The 14,184-nt window shown below is 36.5% G+C and overlaps 1 protein-coding gene across 1 annotated transcript in view; it reads left to right on the forward strand.

The window, feature by feature from the left end:
• Positions 1 to 14,184, forward strand: part of LOC128209094 ((E3-independent) E2 ubiquitin-conjugating enzyme-like) — a 26,992-nt gene continuing 12,808 nt past the window's right edge. The window contains exons 1-12 of the mRNA XM_052912947.1: positions 1 to 204; positions 2,985 to 3,158; positions 3,818 to 3,915; positions 4,536 to 4,596; positions 4,899 to 5,054; positions 5,748 to 5,863; positions 6,141 to 6,620; positions 7,806 to 7,974; positions 9,246 to 9,451; positions 9,715 to 9,820; positions 10,788 to 10,928; positions 12,595 to 12,734. Of these exons, the coding sequence (XP_052768907.1) occupies positions 1 to 204; positions 2,985 to 3,158; positions 3,818 to 3,915; positions 4,536 to 4,596; positions 4,899 to 5,054; positions 5,748 to 5,863; positions 6,141 to 6,620; positions 7,806 to 7,974; positions 9,246 to 9,451; positions 9,715 to 9,820; positions 10,788 to 10,928; positions 12,595 to 12,734 (2,051 nt within the window). The remainder of the gene's footprint in view (positions 205 to 2,984; positions 3,159 to 3,817; positions 3,916 to 4,535; positions 4,597 to 4,898; positions 5,055 to 5,747; positions 5,864 to 6,140; positions 6,621 to 7,805; positions 7,975 to 9,245; positions 9,452 to 9,714; positions 9,821 to 10,787; positions 10,929 to 12,594; positions 12,735 to 14,184) is intronic.

The following is a 14,184-nucleotide window of genomic DNA, read 5'->3' on the forward strand; positions in this document are numbered from 1 at the left end:
ATGGCAGCCTGCAGTATTTTCGACGAAGATGAAGTGTGTATACCCTCCTCAAGTGGAGGGTTTAAGTATGGTCTTGTCGTCGAAAGCTCAGAATATTTAAGCAGTGATGATGAAGACAATACGCCCGAGGAGAGAGTCCAGAAAGGTCAAATCAAAGTCGCCTGGCATCCATCTGGAGAGGAGACCGTCGTGGATGAAGAAAAGGTGACTCACAGTCATTCTTTCTTCTGTCAAAATAAAGCATTTTACAGCATGCTTTCCGGTGGTTCAAACATTATATATTTATTACTGAAATAAAATTGATTATTCATAGTAACAAACAGTGAAAATATCAATTCGATATTTTTCACTGTAGGCTTCTGACATTTTACCACCAGATCAAACATCACTGATGTCATCAGCATGCACAGTGCTGGAACACAATTTCAACTATGTCATTGCAGAAGCTTTTCACAATCTTCTTCGTAAAAAACACAACTTCCTGTCCACGCTTGCGCACTCCTTTTTAATTTAACATTACCAAAATGGACTGATGTCAGTAAATATTTTTCCCAATTTGATAAATGCAGATGCTACATTAGTGAATAAAAAAACAATGGATTTCTTGAAAAACAAGCAAATTCCAAATAAAAAATACTGGATGCAATGTCATGATACATCTGTTTACTAAATTTGATATTGGCAGAATCAATCATACTTCATAGTGTCCTTACTCCTAATAACTTTGATATACTGGTTGACAAGCAGTTTCCGACAGTTTTTAAACGTTTTTATTGAATTATTTATACGTGTTTAAATATCTACTGAAAGTGTTCACATTTTATATAACTACAGCTCAAGTTGCTATTGTCGATATATTTCTAACATGTGTGACATCACATATAGTGTATCTAATAGGGGCGCAAATAGGGTACTTACGTTGTTCTGATTAGCTTGTGATGAGAAGCAGTTTCCGACAATTTGAATGCGGGGCATATTTGAGGTGCCTGTTGTGTGTTTTTATTATCCGTTTATTTAATAAACTAAATATAAGAATGTAATAAGAGAAATGTTATTTAATTTTTCAGCATTTACAAAAAATTTAAACCTTAAAATTTACGACATTCAATTTATACTCGAAATCAGGCAGAGACTGAATATCAATAATTTTTTTATTCATTTCTGATGGAAACTTGTGTTTGTATACATTTAAGTGAATGTGGATGCGAAACAAGCATGACACCAGTGTTCACAAATATGTACACAATGATCATCGTTTGTATAAGTCAATTAAAGAAAACCTTGTAGCTATTCATAGATATGCAAATTAGGTTCACACGCATGCGCGATACGCTGCGCGTGCAGATCCCCCACGTGCAAGTTTGTGTACAAAATGAAAAATAAACATTAAGCATTAAATAATAATAAAAGTTTCTTACGTGTCTCGGTAAGAATTTCAACTTTTGATTGCCTAGTTACCATATAGCTGAATTGCAGTACATTCTTTATGAAGATCTAAGGAAGGTACGCGAAAAAGCGATTTGTCGGAAACTGCTTTCCGTCGGAAAATGCTTCTCAACCAGTACTGGTTAACGACCCATTATTCATCTGTAGCAATTTTTTAGCCCACCCATGGAAAACGGCCAAAATGATAATTATGTTCTTGAAAATATGAGTCTGTTGTACAGTTGTTGCATTATGTTTGAAAGATATCAGCTGTTCCTTACAAACCTACATGCATGTTGTTTGTGTTTTTCTGTCCAAATAAGCAAAGTGTACGCTTGGTCTTTTCCTGATACTGAAGTCCGTATGGCAAGGTCCAAATCTGTCCAGACCGGCATATGATTGGTATTTAGAGCCCTTAAATAGATAATTTGACACATTTTGTTGTCGTTTTTTGCACGCCTAAATATTACAAACAACTGCCCACTTTTGAAGGAGAATAACACAAGCTTTATTTGGAAGGGCACACCTGTCTTGTGACTCGAATAGCTATCTTATATCAAAAGTTATTTATGAAAAAAAAATGTCTGTTCCTGGGCAAAAAAAAGGTTGTATGTTATAGTATGTATATATATTATTTAGACCTTCAGGGCTCGAATTTAGCACTTGCACACTCACCAAATGCGCATGAAATTGGAAATTGCTAGATGTGTTTTAAGGTGAAAACTCCCAAATAAAAGCAAATAAAAGCAACTTTCAATTTTCCTACTCTCTATTTCTCGTAAAAACACATAGAATGATTTACACAAGCGTGTTACACTTAGCACACATTGTAGACTGTTTTTTATGTTCAGGTTTTAGGCAGCAGTATTTGGCTAAAAATTTTCCAATGTTGAGGCATAGTCCATCATCATCATTATCATCGTCATGACAAGCTAAAAAATTACGCATCAATATTTAGAATAGACGATAGCAGATGGCGATGATTAAAGTAATCCGAAATAGGAGCCAAAATTTTTTTGTGTGGACTGCATTATCAGACTTCCTCAATACGTTTTCTTTGTTTACGATTGTAATTTAGAAGGTGAATTGTTATGACACAGAAGACATTGTTGTTGTTTTTGATCACATTACATTTTCCTAATAAAAACAAAGGGGTGAACAAAAATATTGCTAAGCAACTTCAGATTTTGCCAGTTTGCATTTTAAGCAAAAGTTAGCGAGTTTTTTTTTTAAATTCAAGGCCTGACCTTTCCAACTAGGTCAGTCCTGTACATATTTCCAATGTAAGTCTTGTTCGCTGGTTTAGGTGGAAGGACGCAAAGAAGTCTTCAGAAGGGATCATGCATATAGACTGCACCGTTATGACCCGGTTGAAAGTAAAAACTGGACCCTTCCATTGGGCCATATAGTTCTTGCTATGAAGAGACAGGATAGTGAAAGGAAACAACCATGACGGGAATCATATTCACATTGGTTAAGAATGACTGCCTTTAAACACCGTGCTAACCAGAAAGCCAGTTTTCATTGGCCTCTTTTACAAATAAATATCTTGTCTGCAGGTGGTGCTGGTAGATCGGTCACTGATGCCAGGTGATGTGGTTCGAAGACTTGTTAGTGGACAGGAGAGTCAGCGGGGATTTGTTCAGGAGTGTATCACCAAGTGCCATGTGAAGATATTAAACACAGAACAGTACATCTACAACATAGATGCTAAAGATGTCAAAGCATTGCAGGTGAATTAATTTTGCTTGATGCATTGATTTTTCTTCGCAGTTTTGGACACCTCCATAAAGCCTACCATATTTTTTCATTAGCAGAACACTATCAAGTTTAGATAACATTATGAACATATTAACTAAAGAATCAATAGAAGTAATTGCTTATTAAGTGTTAAAGTACAAAGTAAATAGAAATTATTATGTAAAACAAGAAGAATTCTGTAAGTTGGCATATGGAATAGGTCCTAAAATTGACTGTACATATATTATCAGATCCATCACCTTTAATGCCACTGACTTTGCACAGCTATTGATTAACTAAAAACATCTTGAGGGTTTGACATTTAAGGTATTCTGTGAGTCTGACACTTCCCATATTTTGCTCTCACTCCTAGATTTTGTGGGCTTAGGAGTCAGTCAGACGCCTAGATCTTGTAAAAGAAAACTGTAATGATTTATGCTATTCTGCATCTACTAGTCTTGTGAAAAAAAAATTCAAAGTAAAGTCTTGATCTCTTTTCTGTATGACTATGATTTTAAAATGACCTTAATAGTGTCTAACACAGATCATGCAATAAATACATTTTTAGTCAACAGAGTGTTTATCATTACTCTGAGTGATTGACTCATTTAAAATTCATATAGGAAATGAACATTATAAGTCTGTATTGCAGCCTTATGACGGTGAGTCTCGGGTGACACTGGACACTTGGGTAGGGGATGTGATCATGGCAATGGACCAAGTCATCGTCAGGTTCCCCTGTGGAGCAAGGTATAAAGTTTGTCTATGCATGTAACAAACTGTAAATGTCCTATTAGAAGCGGCCAAATTAGCTGCACAGGGGGTCTTTTTGAGGGCTTCAGCGCCATTTGTTTATAGTGTACCTGCTAAGGCTGCTGAGGTCAAGCATATCAATGTCTTTAATGAATACCCTGATATGATTTAGGTTACACACTTCCTATGTTGATAATAGAGTGAAACATTCTACACCAGGTGTATACAGCTATTGTTTAGCTGAAACTAATCACTGATTTTCACTCCGCCTATTTATGACGCTTAGCCTGGAAAATGGTTCTTATTTAGCCCACAGGGTTCACCCAGCATGTCTAATAAGATATTAAAAGTAGGCTTGCAGTAGTCAAAATGTTCATAAGCATGCAAGCCATGCACTTTCAAAATGCTTTCTGGGCTTACTTAAATTCTGGATTTTATATATTAGAGCTTGTAAGAAGCACTAGTGGAAGAAATGTAGCTAAAATAAGAGTTTGTGTTTCACTGGGCTGTTATGTCAGGAGGAGTAGAAAAGGGGCAAATAACATTAAATATATATATTTTATTGAGTAGATTTGAGAGTTCTGATGTATGTACATGGTAATTGTATTTAATCACAGATGCAGATTTGAAGACTCAGAAATGCAGCAACTTCAAGATGTTGAGGACAAAAGGGAAGATGTAAGAAACTAAGAAATATTAATAGTTTGTGCAGTTGAATATGAGGATTATTAATCTCAAAATTGTTGTCATGGTTTTAAGATTCTTGTGTCAATAGAAATATTTTACTTTTTTTATAATATCTTGTTATTTATTATAGCTTAAGGATCAAGAAGATAGCTAATATTATTACCTCTCTCCTTAGTGAACTTGTATTATGTGACTGTAGGAGAAAAAAAGCTATTATCTACTTATATTCATTTTTAAGGAGGATGTATTAACCATGTTGTAATTTCATGCTACACATGTACAATTCAATCCAGTATTCAGAGTTCAGTGTGCACAACTACTATGAAGGTCAGAAGGTGTCTGGCTTCCCGGAGGACTATGATGAAGTTGAGTGGCTGAGCACGTCAAATGTACGCGGGCCCAAGTGTAAGGTGAAGCATCTGCTCAAGACCCCTGTCACTGTAGAACAGGTAATAATAGTCTTCCTGTTTATCTGAACCTTATAATGAAGGCTTTGAAAAATATGACACTTAAGTAATAACTTGAGTTTGAATATTTTATTTTGAAGGTTTGTGTTTTTATGAGCACATGTCTACTGGTAGTATTTTATCTTTGTTCAAAAAATTTAATACATGTTCTTTTTGGTGATTACACTTGACCTGTTTGATGCCAAAGTAGATGATTTTTATAAGCACTCAGACAGATTGTAAGGTTTTACAATTATTTTAGTTTTTGTCTCAGAATTTTGATTTTGGTATCAATGCCATCAATTCAGTCATATATTAAAGATAACACACAATGGAACATTACTCAATTGTTTGAAAAACCGCTGTAAATTTCATAATCCTTCAAGTGTTTGTAACGCTTTAGCCATAAAACATTAATTTTCGATCGTAAATATGTGAAAAGGCAAACTGATTTTTTTTCAGCAGCCTATCACTGGTTTCCAGACATTTACACAAAAATTTGCTCATTCTTAAAAAAAATAATATGAGCTGTCAAAAGAGTCAAAATGTGGGAATGCAAGATTAAATTCCGATCAAATTCTTAAATATGAGTATTAAAATATTCATTGTCATTTGAAACCTTTGGTGAAAAAATATTATGTTCATGCACTGTAAGTGAATTTGTGAACTATTATTAAAATGTGTCCTGTATCTCAGGTGGAAACAGAGAGTGTACAGGTTGAGTGGATCTGTAAAGGTTTCACCCAGTCAGGGGCTGGCACAGACAAGCTGGAGGCTCCAAACAGTGTGGTCCGTGGGGACGACCTTAAAAGGTACATTAATGTCTACATGTATGGGCATACACAAGATCTTATGAGAAGGTCTGTGAGATTAAAACATATCATGATCTAAGATGGTGTTGTGGTTTTCATTGAAAGTTCTCATTAAGTATTATACTGACTGCCGTATTTCATTTTTAGGGCCCCACATAAAACTGTGATATTTCTAGCTTTAGAAAAAAATGTACTGCATATAAGTGTGTCCAATCGTAACTATTAATATAATTACATTAAGATTGTGGAAAACACCTCAGTGTATGTCTTATTTCAGACTGCGCAAGCTCGATTGTTTCGGATTCTGTCACCATCAAATAGGAGACAAAGCATATTACACTGTGAAAGAAAATGACACCATTCTCCACAAAATGTCTCCTAGGAAACATGTCACACCTGATATCATAGAAATTAAAGCTAAAGAAAACGTTATTGTGCTTGGTACAAAATCTGATACAATAATTGTTAAACAGAGAGGTGTGGAGAATAGAGCTTCTGACTCCGCAAATAACAAAAGTAAGGGAAATCTAAAGGATTCTTTAGTGAGAAAAGATGCAGCGAATGAAATGTTAGACATACCAAATGGTGACATAGGAAATGGGGCAGTAGAAGATACTGAAGCCGTTCAAAACACAAATGATGATGGTGCAAATGCTGATGATGAGTTTGAAGATGTGGAAGACGAGGGTTCTGAAAGTGAAGGGGAGGAGTCAGATGCTAGCTCTGCCAACTCAAGTCATGGCAGCCTTGTACCAAGGTAGGTTACTGTTCAATGTACATATTTGTCATTCGTTTATACAGGAGTCTTCAGCAAACATTTCTAAGCACTATTCTCAGTCCTTGTAATTAGTTTGGCAGTATTTCCTTTGTTTTTGTTAATACATCAAATTTCATAACCGGAGGGCAACAAGTAGGGCTTAACTGTTTGACCTTATCCTAAATGCTCAATAATTAGCACTCGGATTAATTGCAATGCTATTCCAGTCATCGAAATTAGACTTTTAGATGAACAGCTTGGCATCAAATTTTGAACACGCCTTGCTATATAAAATTCAGAATTTGAGCAAGCCCGGAAGACATTTTACCAGTGCAGGGCTTGTGGGCTCGTGTTAATTTCGACCACTGCTATTCATTTGTACATCACTCTTTATTTCTCTGTAGTTCTAGCTTCTATAACTTTAATGTAGAATTTTTTTTGATGTTTACTACACATAAAGACGTCCCAAAATGTAATTGATCAAGTGTTTGCTGAAGTTCTTTAGCTAATTTTTCTGAAGAGCCAATTTCAGCTTGAAATCGACCTCAGAAAAAAATGTCAAAAGCTTGTTACTGGTTGTAACTGACGCAGGCATTTTTTTACATCGAAATCTGAGGAAAAAAGTGCTACTTAAAACCAGTCATATACAGTATTTGTTCCAAATGATGAAATAAATTAACTTGAAAGTGGGAAATAAATATGAGTTACTTTTTGAAGACATTACAGTGTGTGTTATAGGCATATAGGGGTTACTTTTGTCGGCGGCGGCGTCCGCGTCCCATTTTCGCTTGTCCGGGGTATATCTCCTAAACTATTAGTGGTATCAACTTGAAACTTCATATGTACATCATAGCTAGATAGATCTCATTGAGGGCAAATGCAGTGCACAAGAACCGTTACTCTTGCTGCCATATTTTTAGAGTTATTGCCCTTTGTTAATTTTCTTGCTTAGGTTTTGTCCGTGGCATATCTCGTAAACTATAGGAGGTTTCAACCTGAAACTTATTCCGTAGGTATATCTGATTGAGGGTTCAAATGCCACCTACACTTGAAGTTAAATGGCAACATCATTGTCTATAAATGAATAAAATGCCAATCTAGCAGCTATAATGTCGACAGTAAATAATTCGTCAGGCGATACATCCGACTCGCGGAGTTCTAGTCATGATTGATGATTTGCTTCAGGAAGAGGAAGCCACATGGTCTGAGTCGGTCGATGTGTCACGGGAGGATCAAGAAAGAGAAGAGGATGAAGAAGGTGAAGAAGAAGAAAGTGGAGCGAGAGGTGAAGCCAGGAGACAAGGTTGCCGTGGAGATCTGGTACACATTCTCCACCTGTGACGTTATGTGGCAGGTAGGTTCTGTCTGTCTTGTTGGTCTAAAGGTGAGAGTATGTTGAACATTAATATTGTTTTTACAAATAACCAATTTATTTCTTGGTAGCATTAAGATTTTCATTATGGCAGTTTGGGTAAAATGATATGATGGTGATATTTTGTAGTTTTGTACACAGTCTGTTGTATTAACCATAATACTACAGTAAAACTGCGATCGCTCGAGGTCGCCAGGGACCGAGCCAAAACCTCGAGGGAACCGATGTTTCAAACGACCCGATTTTCAATTTTCCAGTTTGATATGAAATATCTTTCAGTGTATTTTAAGTTTGAACTCGTCAAACAGACTGTTTACTAAGACACCGATTATGTGTTGCGTTGTGGAAATCGCTAATATGTTCAAAAGTTGACGTAAACTAAATGTAAAACGCAAAAGAAAAAAAACAATAAATGAATAAATAGAAATGTTTATTTTAACAAAAAAGCACATTTTCGTAACAAGCAACATTTGAATGACAGTACATATTGTGGCAGTAGTCAGATTTAAGTTTCGCAAAATCAAGGATTGTTGATTGACGCATCTTGTAGGTTTCGTAATCTGTTCAATCGTAATGTGACGTGACAGCGTACAGAGCGTCTGAAGATCACGGTCAGCATCGGCAGTGAATTCAAAGAACCTTCTGATCACATCTAAAGCGTTAACTTCTCATAATTATCATCTCAAATGCCCATATCAACTAATATCGGTCATGCGTTAACAGTGGAAAACAGTTTTTCACACCTTATCAAATTGCCTTTCAACTGTCATTGCAATTTTTACAACTTGCAAAAATTTTAACACCTAGCAATTGTTTGTTTATTTTGGAACAAGCGTTCTGGAAAAAGTGTGAAATTATGTCCTCGAGGGAGCCATTAGGTTTTGTGCACGATTTGTGTACTTGGGACCGAGGATATTGCTTGACTGCTCGACATAGTTAGGTTTCGATGCAGCGTGGGTATATTTTATATGAAAATAGTAGGAAAAAAGTTCGGGACCAAGCTCCGACCTCGAGGGAACGCCGGTTCTCGAACGACCGCTTGTTTGAGGGAACGCAGTTTCACTGTATGTATTTAAACCAATAGATGGACTCAGGGATACTTCCATTTGTCTCTAGGATCTCCGTATTGGTCAACGAGACACAATTACAGAAAGGGGTATTGAGATGTAGTTGAATATCTACCTTATAATAACAATTTGGCTAGGACACTGATTACATTATGACTGCTCCATTTCATGTGTTCTGTCCTTAAGGATAGCACAGTGGAGAAAGGTGTCCCCTCCCCGGAGCTGTTCCCTATCCATCACCTGGATGAACTAGAATTTTTCCCCGGGGATTTCGTGCAGGACAATCGGGGAACCACGGGCACAGGATACGGGGTTGTTGTCAGCTCAGACTACAAGGAGAGAACTGTGATGGTCAAGTGGATCCAGCCATATCAGCCAGGCACAGACCTTAAGTAAGGTTAAAAAATACTTTTCCACATCTATTCTTTGGTGAAGCTCATCTTGTCTTGTGTGTTATATTTTCTTCTACTTTGTTTTAAGAATCAGTTTCAATATTATAAATTACACAGTCAAAAACTTGTAAAAAAATGAAAAATTGCACACAAACACAAGTTATTAATTTTTAAGGTTTTAAATTTCAATAAGAAAAAATACATTGAAAACTGTAAGATTTGTTCTTTAGAGTGCATTTTTAAAATAAGAACATTGTCAACAGGCCTGTGGAGAGTGAAGCAGTGGAACTGAGTGTGTTTGATGTAAAGGATCATCCAGACTTCAAGTTTCGATGTGGAAGCACTGTGCTTAGGGTCGGAGGATTTGAAGTAAGTGTAACGCCAGATAGAAGTTTGGCGATTGGTAAATTTGTTCTGAAATAAATGAAAACATTTACTATTCCTTATATTTGTTTTTGAAGGGTTCAAGGAAGAAAAAAGTCTTCAATCCTGTCTCCATATTCAGTTTATTTTTAAAATAAAATATAACTGCTTGCTGAAGAACATTTGACATACTTCTGTAATGTGCCAATCAGCCTGACATGACCACCATATGCCATATGTAGTACTAGTCTGACAGTGTTTTTTGTAAATAACTGGCACCTAGGGTTAAGGTCAAGGTCACTATTACAAAAAAATAGAAAAGTGGTTGGTACTGAATAACTAGTTAGGGTTGACATATTGTGACCAAACTTGGTATATAGAATAAGTTAAAATATACCTTTCATGGGATCGTGTTTGGGGTCTGAGAGTCATGGTCAAGGTCAAGGTCACTGTTACTAAAAATAGAAAAATGGTAAGTTCTGAATAACTTTTGTTAGGGTTGACATACTGTGACCAAACTTGGTATATAGAAAGAGTTTATGGAGACCTTTCATGGGATTGTGATTCATAAAAAAATGGTCACCAATTATTTTATTGTTTTTACAATTTTTGAAGAAATCAACATTAAAATTAATGACCTTTTCACAGTAACAATGTGTTCTTTTGTGACAAGTTAAATAACGCCGTCTTAAATAGAGTAGGAGTAATGGCCCTTTGTAACTTTTTATATAAATGCATATTTTTCATGTTTTTATACTTCTGACTAATTGAATAACTAGCCAACTCTTTGTAGTTACCTGAGAGTTATTGCCCTTAAAATTATAGAAATTTCTAGAGCACCATTCAAGTTTTACTTAGGAAAGCAATATTGGGCCATCTATGTCCTTTTGATTAAAATCTGCATTGAAAATGAGCATTTTGCAGTCTTTAGTATTTTGTAAATATGCCATGTTCATGATCCTCCCTTCTGCAGGCTGGTGAAGAGTATGAGGCGGTAGGTCAGGTGTTTCGTGTTGACCCAGGTGGGACAGTGCAGGTCTGGTGGCCCAATAACACTCTCACACACTGCTTCCCCCAGGACCTCTTCCTACCCAACGGCGAGGATGGAAATGAGGTGGGTGTGGGTGTGAAACCAGGAATTTCTGTTAAACTTAGCAGGGGTAAAGATAAATTCTGAAATCAGGATAGAGAGCTTTAAATTTCAGACTATTGAACAATTGTAAAGATTGCGTTTGCTTAGATTTTTGCATCAAAGACTGTAGGTAAATATAGATGTCTTTAGGTACAATTTCAAAAACCCTTTACCCTGCTTTTGGCATTTTTCCCTCACGCTCATAATTGACAATTGTCATCTGTATTTATGCAAGAAGTTGCATTAAAATATCAGTATGCACACGTTATGATGCCTATTTTCATTTTCATCATTTTCACCATCACCATCACCATCACTTTTCATGGCACCAATAATTAAAAATCACAATGTAGTAAAATGAATATAAAATAATATTTTTACAAATACCCTATATGTCCCATTAAATGTGCCCTGCCCATTCTTTTTGTAAACCCTTCATTCTTAAAAAGAAACATTTTCCCCATTCAACAAAAAATCTGCTTAATTGGAGTCAAAAACATGAAATAATGATCCGCTGCATTGTAGCTGTAAATATTTGATGCTGTGTAAATCAATAAAACGGTCCACTTCAATACATGGCTTCAATATATCGACACCAAACTTCTGGAATTTAACTTGCTTGTCAATGTGTACAATAGGGAATGGGTTTTCCGTTAATGCATGACATCAGCAGGTGCCTGAAAAGGGCGTCAGTAGGAATGCTTTTCATCTTCTTCTTTTTGTATTTTTGGTACACAGGTGTAACATCAGAATACAGTTTGGTACACAGGTGTAACATCAGAAGATATAGGTCAAGTTCGATATTGGGGCTGGTGGGGCCAAGGTCAAGGTCACTGTTACTAAAAATAGAAAAACGGTTTCCGGATGATAACTCATGAAAGGTTTGACAGATTTGAACAATTTTTGGTACACAGGTGTAACATCAGAAGATACAGGTCAAGTTAGATATTGGGGCTGGTGGGGCCAAAGTCAAGGTCACTGTTACTAAAAATAGAAAAACGGTTTCCGGACGATAAATCATGAAAGGCTTGACAGATTTGAACAATTTTTGGTACACAGGTGTAACATCAGAAGATACAGGTCAAGTTCGATATTGGGGCTGGTGGGGCCAAGGTCAAGGTCACTGTTACTAAAAATAGAAAAACGGTTTGCGGACGGTAACTCATTAAAGGCTGGACAGATTTGAACAATTTTTAGTACACATGTGTAACATCAGAAGATACAGGTCAGGTTCGATATTGGGGCTGGTGGGGCCAAGGTCAAGGTCACTGTTACTAAAAATAGAAAAACGGTTTCCGGACGATATCTCATGAAAGGCTAGTTTTTCTTGTCAGCAGTGTAACTTCTAAATTACTCAACAGATTTAAATAAAACAATACATGCATGATAAAAGAAGATGCAGTGTGCTGTAACCTTGGAGTTATGGCCTCTTTTCAAAGGAATGGTTTGCCATTCCTGTGTCCAGGCAGCATTTGGGGGTATTCGTCACTCCTGTGACAGCTCTAGTTGTTCATGTCACAAAATCAGAAAATAAACCCATGTTAAGACCCCATGTGTGTCTTTTAGGGCATGCATGTTCAATAGGACATTTACAGTATAATGCACTTTTAAGATTACTAATATGTACTCACATTCCCTTTAATTTCAGTCATTCAGTGATGATGATGATGATTCCACAGAGGAGGACAGTTATGGGGAGGATGAAGATGAGGGATCTGATGCCAGCTGGGAGACCGGATCAGAGGAGACAGCCTCAGAGTCCGACACTGCAACAGACAAAAAGGCCAAGTAGGGGTTCAACTGGTTGGAATTGAGTAGTTCCTGTTTCAGAGAAATTTGGTTGTATTTTTTATGCAAACATAAAGAAAAAGCAGGGTTTTGATATCCCCTGCCAAAAGGGTTAGGCTTGTAGGCAATCTCATCTAGAATATAAGTGGAAAAGTCTTTGAGGTATTGACTTAAAATGTCATATACAGAGAGATCTCAGTTAGCAATAGTGCAGTGCACAAGAACCATGACCTTGGCTGCAGTGTTTTTGAGCTATTGCCATTGGTAACTTTTCATATTTTTTAGCACAGCCTAAAAGCCTTTGAGGTATTTACTTCAATGTCATTCATGTATACAGAAAGATCCTGTTTAGGAGAAGTGCAGTACACAAGAAACATAACTCTTGGTGCATTATTTTGAAAGTTATTCCCCTTTGTTAATTCTCCTACTTATTTTTGTCTTGAGCATAACTTGGAAAGTCTTGGAGGTATTTTCTTCGAATTTTATATACAGATATGTCTCATTCAGGAGAATTGCAGTTCTCAAGAACTATAAATCTTGATTGCACTATTTTATTAGAAATTGCCCTTTGTTAATTTTCATACTTATTTTTTTGTCTGGAGCCTATCTTGAAAAGTCTTTGCGGTATTGCCTTCAAACTTCAGTAAAGAGATAGATCTCATTTAGGAGAAGTGCAGTGCACAGGAACCATAACTCTGGTTGCAGTAGTTTTTAGTTATTGACCTTTGTTAATTGTAATTGCTATCCTTTGACATAAGGCAAAGTTGTTGCTGTTCTTAATTTGGCAGGGGATAGGGCAGTGTGTGACTGCTCTTGTTGCTTTGCATATGTTGATATATATCTGTTCATCCATCGGAAAACCAAACCTTTTCTGAATGATAACTAGGGAGCTCTTAGGCCTATGGTCCTCAATCTTGGTAGGGAGGCTGGTAGTTGAAAGCAGGGGTGTAGAAATTAATTCAAATAGCAGGGAATATCCTAAAAGTAGGCGGGGGGTCTGGGTGTCCTCCCCCAGTTAGGGTCAAGGGGGCAACGCCCCTTGTGGGATGAATTTAAGCCTTTTTAACCAAACATTCTAGTCTTCTGGTGCATGTTTATTTTGTAACAGGGAACCTTAACATAAATGTACTAGAATATGATACTGAAACTGAGTACTATCATATCACCCCCACCCCCACCAGTGAGGGCTAACTAATTAACCAAACTACTGCCAAATTCAGATTCAGGCTAATATTATAACATTCCAGACCACATGCCTTGACATTTGCTAGTTATTCCCTCCTAATAATATATGTAATTTCTTCTCTACCAAGTATATACTTTCAGCCACTGAATCACTATTAACCTCTGTAAATTAAACATCTAACTTCATTTTCTGTGGTTCTAGATATTTCACCTGCAGCTAACTTATTCCATTTTAATAACCAGAAGAAATATCTGGACACTGTGA

Source organism: Mya arenaria, chromosome 2, assembly GCF_026914265.1.
Source record: "Mya arenaria isolate MELC-2E11 chromosome 2, ASM2691426v1".
Lineage (NCBI taxonomy): Eukaryota > Metazoa > Mollusca > Bivalvia > Myida > Myidae > Mya > Mya arenaria.